Consider the following 14899-nt stretch of genomic DNA (forward strand, 5'->3'; position numbering starts at 1 on the left):
TCATTCCACCGTTTCATTCATTTCTCATGGTCATCATATCCCTTAGCCTCGGTGCAGAATCGAGGGACCTTAAACTGAATATTTCATTTTATTTCACCAAGCCCAAGGACATCGATACAAGAACAAGATAAAGATTGGATATGCAAGACGAATTGCATAGTAATCTTGCTCTTGGCCTTCTTTTGGTGATCACCAAGTAGCGATGAGCGTATTTTCTTGCTTTCCGTATAGTATGAAAGACCATAATCAAAATCACACTTGGTCTTCATTTGTACCGATGAGGCGAGCATTCTTGGCTCTTGTATAGCATGAAAGACCACCAAGACTACGAAATGCAGGACCAATACTTGACTGCAAGACAAAGAATAAGACGCAGTATTGATGACCAAGACCCAGGGAGCGAATCGTTTGAATTTTATTTGTTGGGCTGAAAGTGATGAAATAAAATTAGTACTTTATAATTAAATATCATACTGTATTTTTAAATTTTAAATTACAAAATTCATTTTATGTATCTTCTTACGTGCAACTATATATACTGTAAAATACGTTTTAATTACCAAGAAAGAAAAATCAAAGTGGCACGGGTCCCGGAATCATAAGAACCTATTTTGGAATGAAACTTGAAGGGTTGGAAAAAATCACAGGTGTTCTCCTGTTTCCTCAACCCTTATCATTGTAGTTAAACGATTTCCTTTTGTCTCCGCCAAGAGACTCTTGCTACTGCATTCCAGAAGACCCCCTGCCGTCCGAGCAGGTGAGAACACTGACCTTGAAGAAAATTTTCGCCACATAGAACTAAAGCAAGAAAAAAAATAATTTTTTCCCACGTCGGACGTTGTTAATAGTTATAAAAAGAAATAACCAAACCTCAAAAGTGCCAAATATTCATTAAGATGCATATACAAATCCCCCGTTCGATCTAGCTAGTGGTTAACGTGTAAGACTTCGGTACACGTGATCCGGGTTTAATTCCCAATGTGAGTGCATTTTGGCGTTCACCCAGTGTCGTGACCATAGTGCTCTCAAACGGATCGGGTTGACCCGAACCGACCCGACTCGGATCGGGTTACGGGTCTGGTCGGGTCAGGTCAATCAGGTCGGATCACGGTTCGGGTCAGTCGGGTCTGGTCAGTCAATTCGGGTCACGGTTCGGGTCGGGTCGGTCTTCAACCCGACCCGACCCGACCCGTTGAGAGCACTACTCTAAAGACATCAAATGTTACATTATAAATTATTACCATTCTGTGTTGTTCGTTAACGGAGGCATTCACTTTGGTCAATATGACTTTATGTCCGAAAATTTGATAGTGGGTAATATTTTCCTGAGATATTTATACCGCCTGTCGGTTATTTGTTTACTTCAAAGATAGTATCAAATGTTATATTATAAATTGATGCTACTCCGTGTTATTTCTTAACAGACGCAATCATTCTGGTCAAGATTGCTTTATGTCCGAAAATTTGGCTTCATGACCAAAAACTTGATAGTCGGTAATGTTTTCCTAGGAAATAATTGCTTTTCCAGTTTTGCACGTGATTTGCTGTCTGACGAGGGTGTCTTAAGAAAAAAATGAAATGAAATCTATTAGTTTTACGTCCTACGGCTATGCCGGTTAGGATAAAGGAGACAGTGATTATGAGAAATGAATGAAATGGTGGAACGAAGAAAGTGGGATTAAACGGTAGAACCCCGAGAATGCCCACAAGTACGGTGTTTGTCCACCATAAACTCTACACGGCGCGAGCTGGGATCGAACCAGTGATCCCAAGCAGCAGAGGTGAACACTCTACCACTGAGCCACCGCGCCCCCCAGGTGTCTTAAGATGGTTGCAGTGTCAAAGTGGTAATTTCTATTAATTGTTTTCTTATTATATCAATGAAATTTGTATAAGTTGCTCTTCAAGAGGAACAATTCAAATCTTACTTATTAGCGGCCTAGTATAAAAGGAAGAAGAAACTTTCCTCCGAAACACTGCACTGTTAAAAAATATTTCATAGTTTCGTTCGTGAAAGCAGCTCTTGACTTGTTCTACTAGTAGTCGAGATTTAAGGATTTAGTAGCGTCGAAAGGAAAATATTGATTTTGAAACTCGATTTTACTCTTTTGACAGTGTGGAACACGTAGGAAGAAAAATATATAGAGAATAAACAATCTTTTGAAACAAAGGTAAGTAAATCTAACTTTAAATTTTGTTATAGAGAATAAACAATCTTTTGAAACAAAGGTAAGTAAATCTAACTTTAAATTTTGTTATTTGCAACTGAGAAAGCAGACTTTGATTCCAAAATATAACCTAGTTTGCAGTGTAAAATATTAGATATTAGTTGCCTTATAATCTTGATAACTACAATTACACAGTTTATAACATAAATGATTGTAAACATAAAACACATCTTTCAATTAAAAACAACGTTGTTGCAATTTATTCCTCTCTCTGTCCCTATATACACATGGTAGACAATTTATCGTGATCATCCGCTATAACGGGTTTAGACAGAAATTCACAAGTGTTGCCAACCAAATATAAATTTATATTTTTTCAAATGGCACTACGTCAGTTTATTACACATTTCTAACCATGTTAAATGTAAACTTAAAATACTACTTTTATTAATCAGTGTTACAAGCTAAAGATATTATGGTATCACAAACATCCGAAGTTTGGAAGCCTCTAACGCAGACACAGCACAACAGAGATGCACAGGATAATATAGTTCGAAAGAACTTTAGCGCTGAATATCGTGGTCATGGTATGACGTTTTTCGAATGAATAGAAACGAAGTTACAGGGGTTGAAAATTTGAATTTTTTGAAAGTCTTTATTTACAAAAATCTTAGGTAAATATTATATCTAGTTACATGTGTGGTTTGCAAGGAACGTTCAAATTATTTTACCGTTTACAACACTTCGATTTCTCTAACCGTACCGGAGATATAATAAACATTGATAAAGTTGTCAACACTGTTGAAAATGGCGTAGCTAGCTAGTGCGAGCTAGCCACCAGAACAACGTACAAGGCTTGTAAAAAGAAGATTCTCAAGTCGTATGTACAACCGCTGAACTTAGAAACTTAAAGCTTGGTCAGTACATGGGATCTGAAACGTGATATATCACAGAGAATCGATTTTTGGAATTTCAAAGCGGAAGCGAAGAATACGTATGAAAATTATCTTATAAAAGCGTGTACATTTTCGGGCTCTATTAAACCCCAGTCATCAAATTTGGTATTTCAACATCTCCTTTAAAATAAAAATAAGTTTTAGCTTTCTTTATATATTACCTCCCTATGAACTTTCGAAAATAAAACCATCCTTCATCGTCCCCAAAGTGAGTGCGTCTGTTAAGACATAAATCGGTATAACATCAATTTATAATGTAAAAATTTGACCTTATCCTTGAAGTAGCACAGAACCAATACAAGAGTATAAGCACCCCTATAAAATTTCTGATATAAAGACATCTTACCGACAATCAGTACGTCTGTTAAGAGATAACAGGGTATAATATAAATTCATAAAATCATATCTTGGCTAAAGTGAATGTGTCTGTTAAGAGATACTACAGAGTGGTATCAATTTATAATATAACATTTGTGTTTGTCTTTGAAGTAATCAATGGCCGACAGGGAGGTAATAATTTCCTAGGAAATTTTTACCCCCCTACCAAATCTTCGGATTTAAAGCCATCTTGGCCAAAGTGACTGTGTCTGTTAAGAGATACTACTTAGTGGTATCAATTTATAATATAACATTTGTATTTGTCTTTGAAGTAATCAATAGCCGACAGGGAGGTAATAATTTCCTAGGAAATTTTTACCCTCCTACCAAATCTTCGGATATAAAGCCATCTTGGCTAAAGTGACTGTGTCTGTTAAGAGATACTACAGAGTGGTATCAATTTATGATGTAACATTTGAGTTTGTCTTTGAAGTAATCAATAACCGACAGGGATGTAATAATTTCCTAGGAAATTTTTACCCCCCTACCAAATCTTCGGATTTAAAGCCACCTTGGCCAAAGTGACTCTGTCTGTTAAGAGATACTACAGAGTGGTATCAATTTATGATATAACATTTGAGTTTGTCTTTGAAGTAACCAATAGCCGACAGGGAGGTAATAATTTCCTAGGAAATTTTTACCCCCCTACCAAATCTTCGGATTTAAAGCCATCTTAGCCAAAGTGACTGTGTCTGTTGAGAGATACTACAGAGTGGTATCAATTTATCATGTAACATTTGAGTTTGTCTTTGAAGTAACCAATAACCGACAGGGAGGTAATAATTTCCTAGGAAATTTTTACCCCCCTACCAAATCTTCGGATTTAAAGCCATCTTGACCAAAGTGAGTGCATACACTGAGAGATCACATTCAATTATATGAATTTTTAATGTGACTTTTGACTTTTCCTTTGAAGTTACCAGAAACCGACAAGGGGGTAAAGATTTCCAGGGGGTAAAATTTTCCAGGGGGTAAAACTTTCCAGGGGTAAAAAATCCCTGTGACACCGGAAACTGTTTATTCTCTCAAATTGCTTCTTTCAACAAGGCCTATCATCATTGTGAGTTTGCCACCAGATCACGAAAACAGCCTAATATAGTTTTTTTTTCTTCTCCCCCCCCCCCAATTTGTTAACCACTTCTTAACCTATATTCAGTAGAATCATTTCAGACTTGGCACTTCCTAGCTAACATCTGTGTACTAAACTTCAGCTCAAACGGCCGAGTACTTTTCGCTGCAGCGAAGTGGACGTTGCATTCGTCATTTCCTGGGAATCGATTTAATAAAATTAATCTTTGGACAGTATATTATCACAACAGAAATTAATTATTAAGAGTTAATTATAATTTTGAGCTTTTTATCTCATTAATCATACTGCATACTGTCGTTTTGCGAGCATTACAATGAAGAAAATGAGTTTCACCTTAATAGGTTGTGCTTCTTGTTCTGCATGCCATGCGCCTGTTTTAGACGCTTCTGCAATAACGCGCGATAACACGTATAGTTTGTTTATTTTCGATAAAAACAGGGGCAATGTAAAGCCATAACTTGTAATAACTTCTCATAAAGTATGCCTAATATAAGAATACGAGCATACCGGTAACAACTTATTTTCAATTCAACCATTGCACAAATGATCATGAAGTGAAAACTAGAAGATAAACCTCTATGTACAAGTGACCACGTAAAATATTCAATTATTTTCTTCCACAGCCTTCTTTGCTTTCTAGTTGCTATTGGATCAGTTAATGAAGGATAACAGTGGGGCGTATCTGGTAACAATATATTAGTTTCCGAATTAATGTAATTATCATAGATGTTTCAAACACACATCTTCTTCCTGAAACTATTAATTGATTGAAGAATTTCTAAATCGCAATCGGCTCCGCCGGGTGCATGTAAAAGCCCAATGACGACATGAGTAATGTATATGTCCAGCTGTGTTGAGATTCCGTGTCAGAGTCGCTTGGTTGGATTTGAATTTCCCATCCATTTCAGCATTTAGGTTTTATATGCGGTGGGGACTTAAAACTTAACTTGGATCCGAACCATATGAACTTCCACAGAGAATCGAACCCAGGTCTCCCACGCCATGTAAGAGTCGCAGTTATAGAAATATCAGAACAAACATTAGCTGAGGATGATAGAGGCACAAACAGATAAAGTTGGTGTAGGACGGAGCAACAAACTGTTAGAAGGCCGCACCTCTAATTGATATTAATTAAAAAGTGTTCGTGAAGTAATTTGCAGTTTCTACTTTTTTTTTTTTTTTTTTAAAAAAAGCACGTCCATCTTGGAAGAAAATACTCCATTCGCTTATCTATTGTTTAGGAATTTTGATTCTAAAAACAAAATATTGCAATTTCTATGATCAAGTATCTATTCTTTCTTTACATTTATTGTTGGAAAGGAATGTAAGTAGTTATAGGTAAGCTACATGTAGTTGAAACACTAGTTTAATCAGTGATATTCCATAGAAGAAGATTACGAGTTTTTTTTTTTTTTTTTTTAATTAATATATATGATCAATGAAACTATCCTTGACTTTCTACTTGTCAGGACCGCGTAGTGGGATTCTTCTCAAGCATTTTAACGGTGATTGAATCATGCTGTCTTGTGTCATTTTGAGACTGCAAGCATTGGAGTGAAGTTGTGTTCTGTACTTATGGTGATTTTATGCTATTACAAAAAATTAAGATTTTGGAAAAGCAGCGTGTGTACATCAAGTTTTGTTTGAAATTGAGCATGACATTTACAGAAAGTTCGAAAGTGCTGCTCGAAGTGTACGGGGAAGAATGTATGAGCCAAATCTAGTATTAAGAGTGGTTTCAGCATTTCGAAGCAGGAAGAACATCCATCAAAGATAAGAAAAAAACCTGAACGTTCATCATCATATGATGATGTTCACGCTCAGACGTCGTTTGACCGTCCGCGAAATAGCTGAGGATGTAGAAATCACCCTACCATGGATCTTACTTGAAAAACTGAACACGCATCGTATTGATACAAAATTTGCTCCACAGTTGTTAACAAATGAAAAAAAAAAAAAAGTGTGGGAATTTGTGAAGAATTTTGAATCATGCAAATAAGACGATAGCTCCTTGAAAAGCATCATAACAGGTGATGAGACGGGTCTGTGGCTATGACGTTGAAACAAAGGCACAGTCATCTAATAAGTGGAAAAAATCTTCGCCGAGGCCCAAAGAAACACGTCATATTCGTTCAAACGTTCACATAATGCTTATTTTCTTTAATTTTTGTGGTATTGCTCATTATGAATAGTCCTAAATGGTAAAACGATCAACGAAGAGTATTATTTAGAAGTGATGAGGCGTTTGAGGGCGGCCGTAGGAAGAAGAGACTGGAAACTTAGAAAAATGAAATACGGATGCTGCACCACGAGAATGTGCTAGCCATTCGGCGATCCTCGTTGGGGAATTCTTGGCAAACAACAATACGAGTGTGGTATGCCCTCTACTTGCTTGGTTTGGCACCTACAGACTTCTTTCTATTTTCGACGTTGAAATCCACCCTGGAAGGTCGCCGTTTCCAATCCACTGAAAAGATTAAATAATAATAATAATCACTACGAGACCACCAGGCTATTCCAAAAAGTGCGTTCAAGTAGTGCAAGACGCGCTGAGAACGATGTTACAGTAGTGGACAGAACTATTTTGAAGGAAATAAATCTGAATAACTTCCAGAAATGGTAAGTATCTTTATATTAGGAAGTTCGACTTCTTTCTGGACCACGTATAATTTTACGACTAGAAGGTATATGATAAAACAGGACGCAAAAGATTTAAAAAACTTTTGTTTGGGTATAAAACCAAAAGTATCAAAACGGCACTTACATAACGAGTTGTGCAGTATTGAAGAAGGTTAATATTAGTATTCAATAAGACGAGAGTTACAGAACTGTGTTCAAACGTAATGAGAGTGTAAGAATCGATATATTTTATCTCCACTACTGACAATCGAATTTTGTGGAGAATTTGAACTAGCTCTGCGAGTACTTAAGAAAATAAAATAAAATAAAAATAAATAAATTCATACATTTTAAGCGACTTAATCACACAGCTGCTGTTGACATTTTGAAAAGCCATTTGGTGACTGTCATATCATTTAAAGAAAGTATCACTTTAGATGAATTAAACTGCAGACAATTCATGCAAAATACAAATTATATTGATTTTCAGATACTACACCGAGCGGGTGATGTTTAAGCTTCTTTTCTTCAACGGAATGCGCCACATGAAGTAGGACTAGACTATTTTTTACAATAAAGTAATTTCTCAAACAAATGAGAAGGAGCATTCATTAGAAGTAGAGAAAAGAGCGGAATGCTGTATTTAATCGAATATAGTTACATGACCGCTAGTTCCATTAATTGTTAAAGGCATCGAGCAAATTTCATTCAGAACACAACTTCATTTAGATTGGCGGTTATATCATTTACAACCATTCCTCTCTTGAGAGATTCCACGACTGCGAAGTCATGGTAAGTAAAAGAATTGTAGAGGAAAGTGGAGACTCTAAAACTGCCCTGCCATACAGAAAACAATGTACGATGTATTAAGTTAGTGGCAGCAACATCAAAAATAATTTGTACAGTATCAAATCAAGATGGATTCATCCAAGCCAGAATTGATGACAGAAAGATAAGAGTTTATAACAAAGGATTTCATTCTCACATCGGACTGCGGATGTGATGTTCAAGATGTACCCAATAGTTAACTCAGGTACGGTTCAAACTCAATATGCAGCCACCTCTCTGTGCTGAGTTCTAGATTGATTCTATTTAGGGATAAATAGAGAGCTGTATAATCAAAATATTATACAGAGATTTATAATTTTGTAGATGTTCTGAACTTCCTGGACTTAGGCTCTTTTCAACTTCAAAGTTTGGAAGCATCATTTTCGACTCACCCTAATATGCATGTTACTTTTAAAGATCGCACAAATACTACGATCCGTAAAAGAATAAGAAAGAAAGAATAGACACGCTGGGTATCATTAGATTTTTCCACATACTTCACCAACTTTTATCCCGTAAAATGTAATGGTAGGCAGCCTATAATCACCCTGAGGTTTTGGTAAAGATATTAATGAAAGTTTGACTGAGATCGATCCAATATTCGAGTTACGTGAATACACGCATACATATATATCATACTTTAGTTTTAAATATTAGGATAGGTAATGGTAACTTAAATATTTGGCTTCCAAAATGACACGTATCAGATTGTCTTGCAACGTTACCCCGACACATACCACGTAATATGACAGCAAGTGCCATTAGAGAGAGTGATGAATCAATTAATTTACTGAAAGTTTGAAATTCGATACGTTATCCTTCGATTCGATTATGCATTTGAAGCAAAACTCAAATTTCCGCACTGATTTTTGTTTCCTGACCGGGTTATTCTAATCTTCAACTGTTTTACCTATATCAGCATTTTGATTTTATTGTTTTAACTACTGAAGTCTATGTTAATTCTTGGTAATATGTATAAGATGATACAATGTGTTTTGCTTACATTACGCTACTATTGCCGCGCACGGCTGGAACAGAAAATATGATGTTATTTTATGAGAATTTGCAGTTTGATGTTTTCCAACCCTGCCTAGTGTGCTGACGCGAATTAACAATATTATCAACAGGACTATCTAGTTACTTAGCTATCTATTTATAGGAGTTACTTAGAAACGCAAGCTATAGGATTATCTAGATACGACAAAAATCACTTCATATATATAGAGATTTCGTATTTAATTAACATTTATTAACACATTTTCTAGCTATCAACAACACTTTATCCAATAGTTCTTCCATCTGCTTGCCACTGTTTTCATCAAACTTAGCAGTCCTAGCTAAACTTAACAACGTTTCTGCTTTTCTCACTACTCTATTGTTATAATCAACGGTTGACTTTTTCTCAAATCCTAAAGCAGTCAAAATTTTATTCAGTATCCTTGCTCCATCACTTTGGCATTTTTTCACTAAATCACCGGAAGGTGAAATGTCCACAACTTCAATGACACTTTCGTCTATGTCTTCGTCTAAGATATCTCCGCTTTCTACACCTTCGATGTGCGAGATCTGCTGAACACCTGTTGATAAGAGAGACATATGTAAATTAGCTTGCAAATTATATCCATGTTGACAAAAAATTATGAGCAGCACGAAATTAGAAAAGACTTATTATTTAAATCGTACTGTGCAGAATAGAAAGCACTACACAAGTACAGAAATCACTCATAGTCTCGTGTGAGTACAATGTCGTACACAGAAATGGAATAAGGGAGGAGTTCAAGCACCTAAGTTCATATAGTTTCTGGATACGTGAGATCTTTGTGTATGCGTCACTATTGTAAATGATAATTTTTCTCATAACATCTTATTGAACGACGGGGTGTTAAAACCCGGACCTCCCTTCTTTGCGTACGGTATGAGTGACCATGGTAATCCTCTTCACCTACATCTACAGAATGGACTATGGGAAAGGCCGGCGTATATCTATCTTCATCTATCTGTGTTATATAACGCAATCTTGTGAACGCATTAACGTTCGTACGTTGGATTGGATTTCAATAACACTTTGCTGATACATTGAGCGTTTTAATACCGCGGTCTAGTTCGATGATGGGTGTCGTGGGTGAGTTAACCCTCTCTCCCATATAGAGTGACAATGACCATGGAGCTAGAAAGAAGAACAAACGCTACTTGCAAATTTCTGCATAACTAAACACAAACGAAAGCGGGCCTAACTGCTGAACCATGCGTAGTTTTTGAGATTTAGCATGAGACATATCCAAACATTTAAATTGTTCCGAGCTACGACCATAGTCACGCACGTGCTTTCGTCGCGTTTTTACCATGTCCTCACCTTTTTCTCCATGTAATATCAGTCTTGACTTTTTTGCAATAATGTATTCACATACAGAATTACTTTGTGGCCTAAGCAACAATTTTCAGCACTTTGCCCTTCTGACATATTGCGCCCCAAAAATACCATCAAAATTATGAACTTTAACTCTCGGACACCCATAAATCTACGGCACCAGTAGTATTATAGCCGTAGCTATTTCTGCAGACTCTTTACACGCAACAGTATTCAGCACAACATTTATGAAATCCTCACTTTATACCATTCCAACATACAGCCCCTTTAAAAGTGCCATTTTCTGTAATTTTTCTGGTGATTTTATGTATTGGTTTGCAACTCTGTATATTTTTACGGAGGGTATACATTCTCCGTATATCTCAGTCTCTCCTGTAAACATTCATTTTTGTTTCGTGTTTGTTTGATTCATACGTCCTGAGCAACTGTAGTTTTCGTACACGCTTGCAAATGCATAAAATGGCACTCCACCGACAACAAAGATAGCTGCCATTCAGGAACACTCGTACATACAACGTGAATAGTTTTATTGACCTTCTCATACACAAGGTTCATCACACACCAATTTCTATAATTTTCGGAGATGGAGAAGAAACCAGCTCTGGGCCACTTAATATGGGTTGACCCTTTTGAAAAATGTTTTCTGTTCGAACCTGAAGACAAATTTGGTTCCATATACTACAGAAAAGGAACCCACAAAGGAAGAATACATTATATAACTAATTTGATGAAATCTTATGTAGGATAAGATAAAGAGCTTCCGGGAAAGTAAGTTTTTTTTTTTGTTTTTTTTGAGCATAACTTAACAATAATGTTTTTTCTTTTTCTGATAAATGATAGAAGAAAGATGTTGCCATATTCGGATCACAATTAAAAAACATTGAAAGCAGAATCCATTTCGGCATCATTGTACTGACTAGAGTGCCTAAATCGGGTTAGTCTCCTTTCATCAGACTACACTAGTGCTCTACGGGTAGGAAAGAACCCACTTACATATTACCAGTCTAGAAATCTAGTTGATATCATTGAAAAAGTTGCCCAAAGAGCATTGAAACTGTATGATTTTTTTTTTTTTTTTTTTTTTTACAAATATATAAAATCAAGTCACTTGACGAAACAGCCCATTTTCACGGCCTGAGCCGCCTCTAACGCCATCTGTCAGCGACTGGTTGAACCACGTCCAACCTAGCGACAAGCACGTGGTCAGCGCACTGCGGCACTCTGTCTCTAACAGGCGCAACAGGAACTTTCTAGACCTAATGGCCGTCACGTCTTTTGTTCACGTGACTCCCCAGTTTGCCTCACGACGCTGGGTAGACGCCGAAAATTGGGAAGCACCGGCCGGGAATCGAACCCGGAACCACGTGGATGTGAATTCAACACTCTACTAGACTACGGTGTCTCCTCTTCCCTAATATGTGGTGAGGTATATTTATAAGCATTCTACAGCTATTATTAAGAAACATTGAGTATACAAAGTTACCTTGTTGTCAAATATATCAATACGAGTCTGAAAACAATAAAGACAGTCAAAACGGATCGAACCAAGAACTCATAAGTACTATATGTTATAAAGATATTTCTTTAATTACATGATGTACTATAGGAAAGCAAAGCGAAGTTCGTAAAATCACACACACACTCACACACAAAAGACATTTCCAGTATCCGCTTATAGATATCAGTGGCTTTTCACAAGGGAAAATATCTCCATGAAAAAAAAAAAAAGATCTGTGCTTCAGGCCATTAATTGAGAGTAAGTATACAAGATTAGCATAAGAACATTATAATATCTTTTCTATCTTTTAAAAAAATAAGTATTTTACACACATTGTAGAATGAAGATAGAAGAGGGACTTACCAATTTGGAGTTCTTTGTTTGAATACTGCATTCTGTTCTTATCTTGTTGTGGTAACAAATTTGGTTTCTGTTGTATCGAATCCACCGGTTTTTCTTTTTCGTGCGTCATGTTCTTCGAATTATTTTCAGATAATTTATTTTGTTTTGAAGTTTCTTGCTTGTTGTTCCTTGACACATGGAATTCAGGTACTGTGAAAAAAAAAAATAATAAAAAAAAAAAAATGCAATATTCATGTTGAGTCTCAAAAGAAAAACTATATTCTTTAACAATATACGAAGTATGACAATTTAAATTCTGGCATGCACTTATAAAAGAACATATGTTTGAATGCGCTTTTCGTGGGAGACCCTGATTTGATTCGATTCCTGGCGGGAGCTCATGTGGCCAGGATTACACTTTAATTAGTAGGCCCCGTCTCATATAGTCCGCTGCTGAAACGGACGTTAAACTCAAAATCAACTCAACTCAACAATAATAAGTGTTTATTTTATTTGAATATTTCTCTGTTTATTTAACTTCATATCCTCTTCATTAATTACTTATTTTACATTTATATTCTTCTTCCTTATATTACCATTATATAAGGGTGACCAGGGATTTTCATTTTTTATATTCCCTGACTTTCCAGGTTTTCCAGGTCTGTAGAACACATTTTCTAGATGGAATTTCTTGAGTTTCTAGTGTATATTTTAGCCTCTAATATTGTTTTTTTTTTTTTTTTTTTTTTTTTTGCGAGAAGTTGTATTTAAAAAAAAAAAATACAAAGGCCTACCACAACATCCGTCTTCTAACTTCCTGTGTATTTTTATATATTCTTTATATAAGAAAAAGAAGTTACATGATGTATTTTGATAACACTAAACAGACTCTAGCATATAATACACTGTAACTAACAAACAGCTGTGACAAGTTTTTATTGCATTACAGAAGAGATCTTCTGAAGGATGCAATTTGCACGTTGATAGTTTGTTTTTTCAGATCAGCCTCTTTTGATAACTTTGCTTTCTTCCTCTCTAGTATAGTAATTTGATCAGCGATGCATTTACGCTCACGCTTTTTCCACTTAACTACATTTTCTTCGGCACTCCTCTTCTTCATGGCTTCCTCATACCGCTTCCATGAAGCACGAACAGAATCATACACTAATTTCAATGTTACTATTCAATCTTCACAAAGGTTTTCTACCATCATGTTCTAATAGAAAAAAAACACTTTGAACACTCCCATTTCGGTGAGAAAGAATAGGCAAACTTTTCATTACCTTCCACAGTTCTTTGAACTCATCATTATTTACGAGTAAACTGTGATAAAAAAGAGTCCGGTCGATCTGTTCCAGGGTTGAAACTGTCAAACTTCTCCTTCCATTCATTCTGTAATTTAGAACAAATTTTACTGTACTGATGTTCTGTTTCTTCTGCAATTCGTGGCGGAATGTGATTTTTTTCATATAGTTCTTGCGAAACATCGTTCACACAACTCTCACACAAATTCCCATTTGTATGAATCTCTCTCGGAATGAGACAAGAAAGACTGCGCATTAATCTACATTTCACGAGACATTTCTCAAGGATCTTTCAGTACATAAATCCCAAAAATTTTCTACATTCCAGCGGAAATTCAAGCTGTAGTCTTTTATCAGCTTTGCTATAATTTAAAAACTCCTTTGCAGCAAATCCTATGTTAACTTTAGAACAAGAGCGAAGTTTATTTTCATCAGATACTTTTAAGAGGCCGTGTCCAAGGTCGTGTCCGTTTCTATTATTAAGAAGCCTCATACCGGTGAAATTAAAATACCGCTAATTTTACAGTAATTATGTGATATCTTCAAATAGATAAAAGATAATTGAAATATGGAACAAGAGCACCCTAGACAATATTATTTTGCGTGAGGTACCGTTGTCACAAGTCATCTAGTGGCTTTCCGTTTCGACCCGTTTAGAAACGCGAAAATAAATGCCGATTTTCAAAATGGCTCGAAATCGAAAGCAGATAAGTGAGTCGTGATAACGGCATCTCATGTAAAATGATATTGTCTAGGGCGCTCTTGTTCCACATTTCGATTATCTTTTATATATTTGAAGATATCACATAATTACTGTAAAATTAACGGTCTTTTAATTTCGCCGGGATGAGGCCTCTTAAGACTTCACTTTTAATAGATCTTCATAAGGCTACGAATCAAATCTTCACATTCTGTAGACAAAAAGGGGGCTAGTGGCTTTGATGATTGAAATTTAACCAAAAAAGGTTCAACATCAGCACTGATAGACGCTAAAAACGCCAATCTAGGCAAGGTTAGCTCATTAATTGCTTTCTGAACAATCCCATCTTCTAAATACTACGGAACAGGCTTCTTAAATTAGTCCAAGTGCGTCTTGATATGTGGTAGTAAGCCATTAGTGCACTGAGCAACTTCGGTATTCTCCACCCAGTGCCAACTGCAGAATTTCTTGAGGAATTTATTAATGCCTGTGAACGATATCAAATCTGCCTGGCGTATAGGGCTGTTCTGAAAAGTCTGTTCAAGCCTTTCAAAACGTTATTAATATTCCAGCTAGCAGCATCATGTTAAGTTTGAAGTGATCCATGCATGATATGCGAACTGCAAGCACCCAAGTCGAAGAGTTTGG

At 36.1% G+C, this 14899-nt stretch overlaps 1 protein-coding gene across 2 annotated transcripts in view; it reads right to left on the minus strand.

Moving 5' to 3' along the window:
- Positions 1-9266: 9266 nt before the first annotated feature.
- The window catches only part of LOC145683969 (uncharacterized), a 35761-nt gene continuing 30128 nt past the window's right edge, over positions 9267-14899 (minus strand). For both annotated transcript variants that reach the window (XM_081755702.1, XM_081755701.1), the window contains exons 5-6: positions 12269-12457; positions 9267-9616 (exon numbers count right to left, since the gene is read on the minus strand). In XM_081755702.1, the coding sequence (XP_081611828.1) occupies positions 9279-9616; positions 12269-12457 (527 nt within the window). In that variant the 3' untranslated portion in view covers positions 9267-9278. The remainder of the gene's footprint in view (positions 9617-12268; positions 12458-14899) is intronic.

Source organism: Thermobia domestica, chromosome 4 (genome assembly GCF_964235325.1).
Source record: "Thermobia domestica chromosome 4, izTheDome1.hap1.1, whole genome shotgun sequence".
NCBI classification, from domain to species: Eukaryota; Metazoa; Arthropoda; class Insecta; order Zygentoma; family Lepismatidae; genus Thermobia; species Thermobia domestica.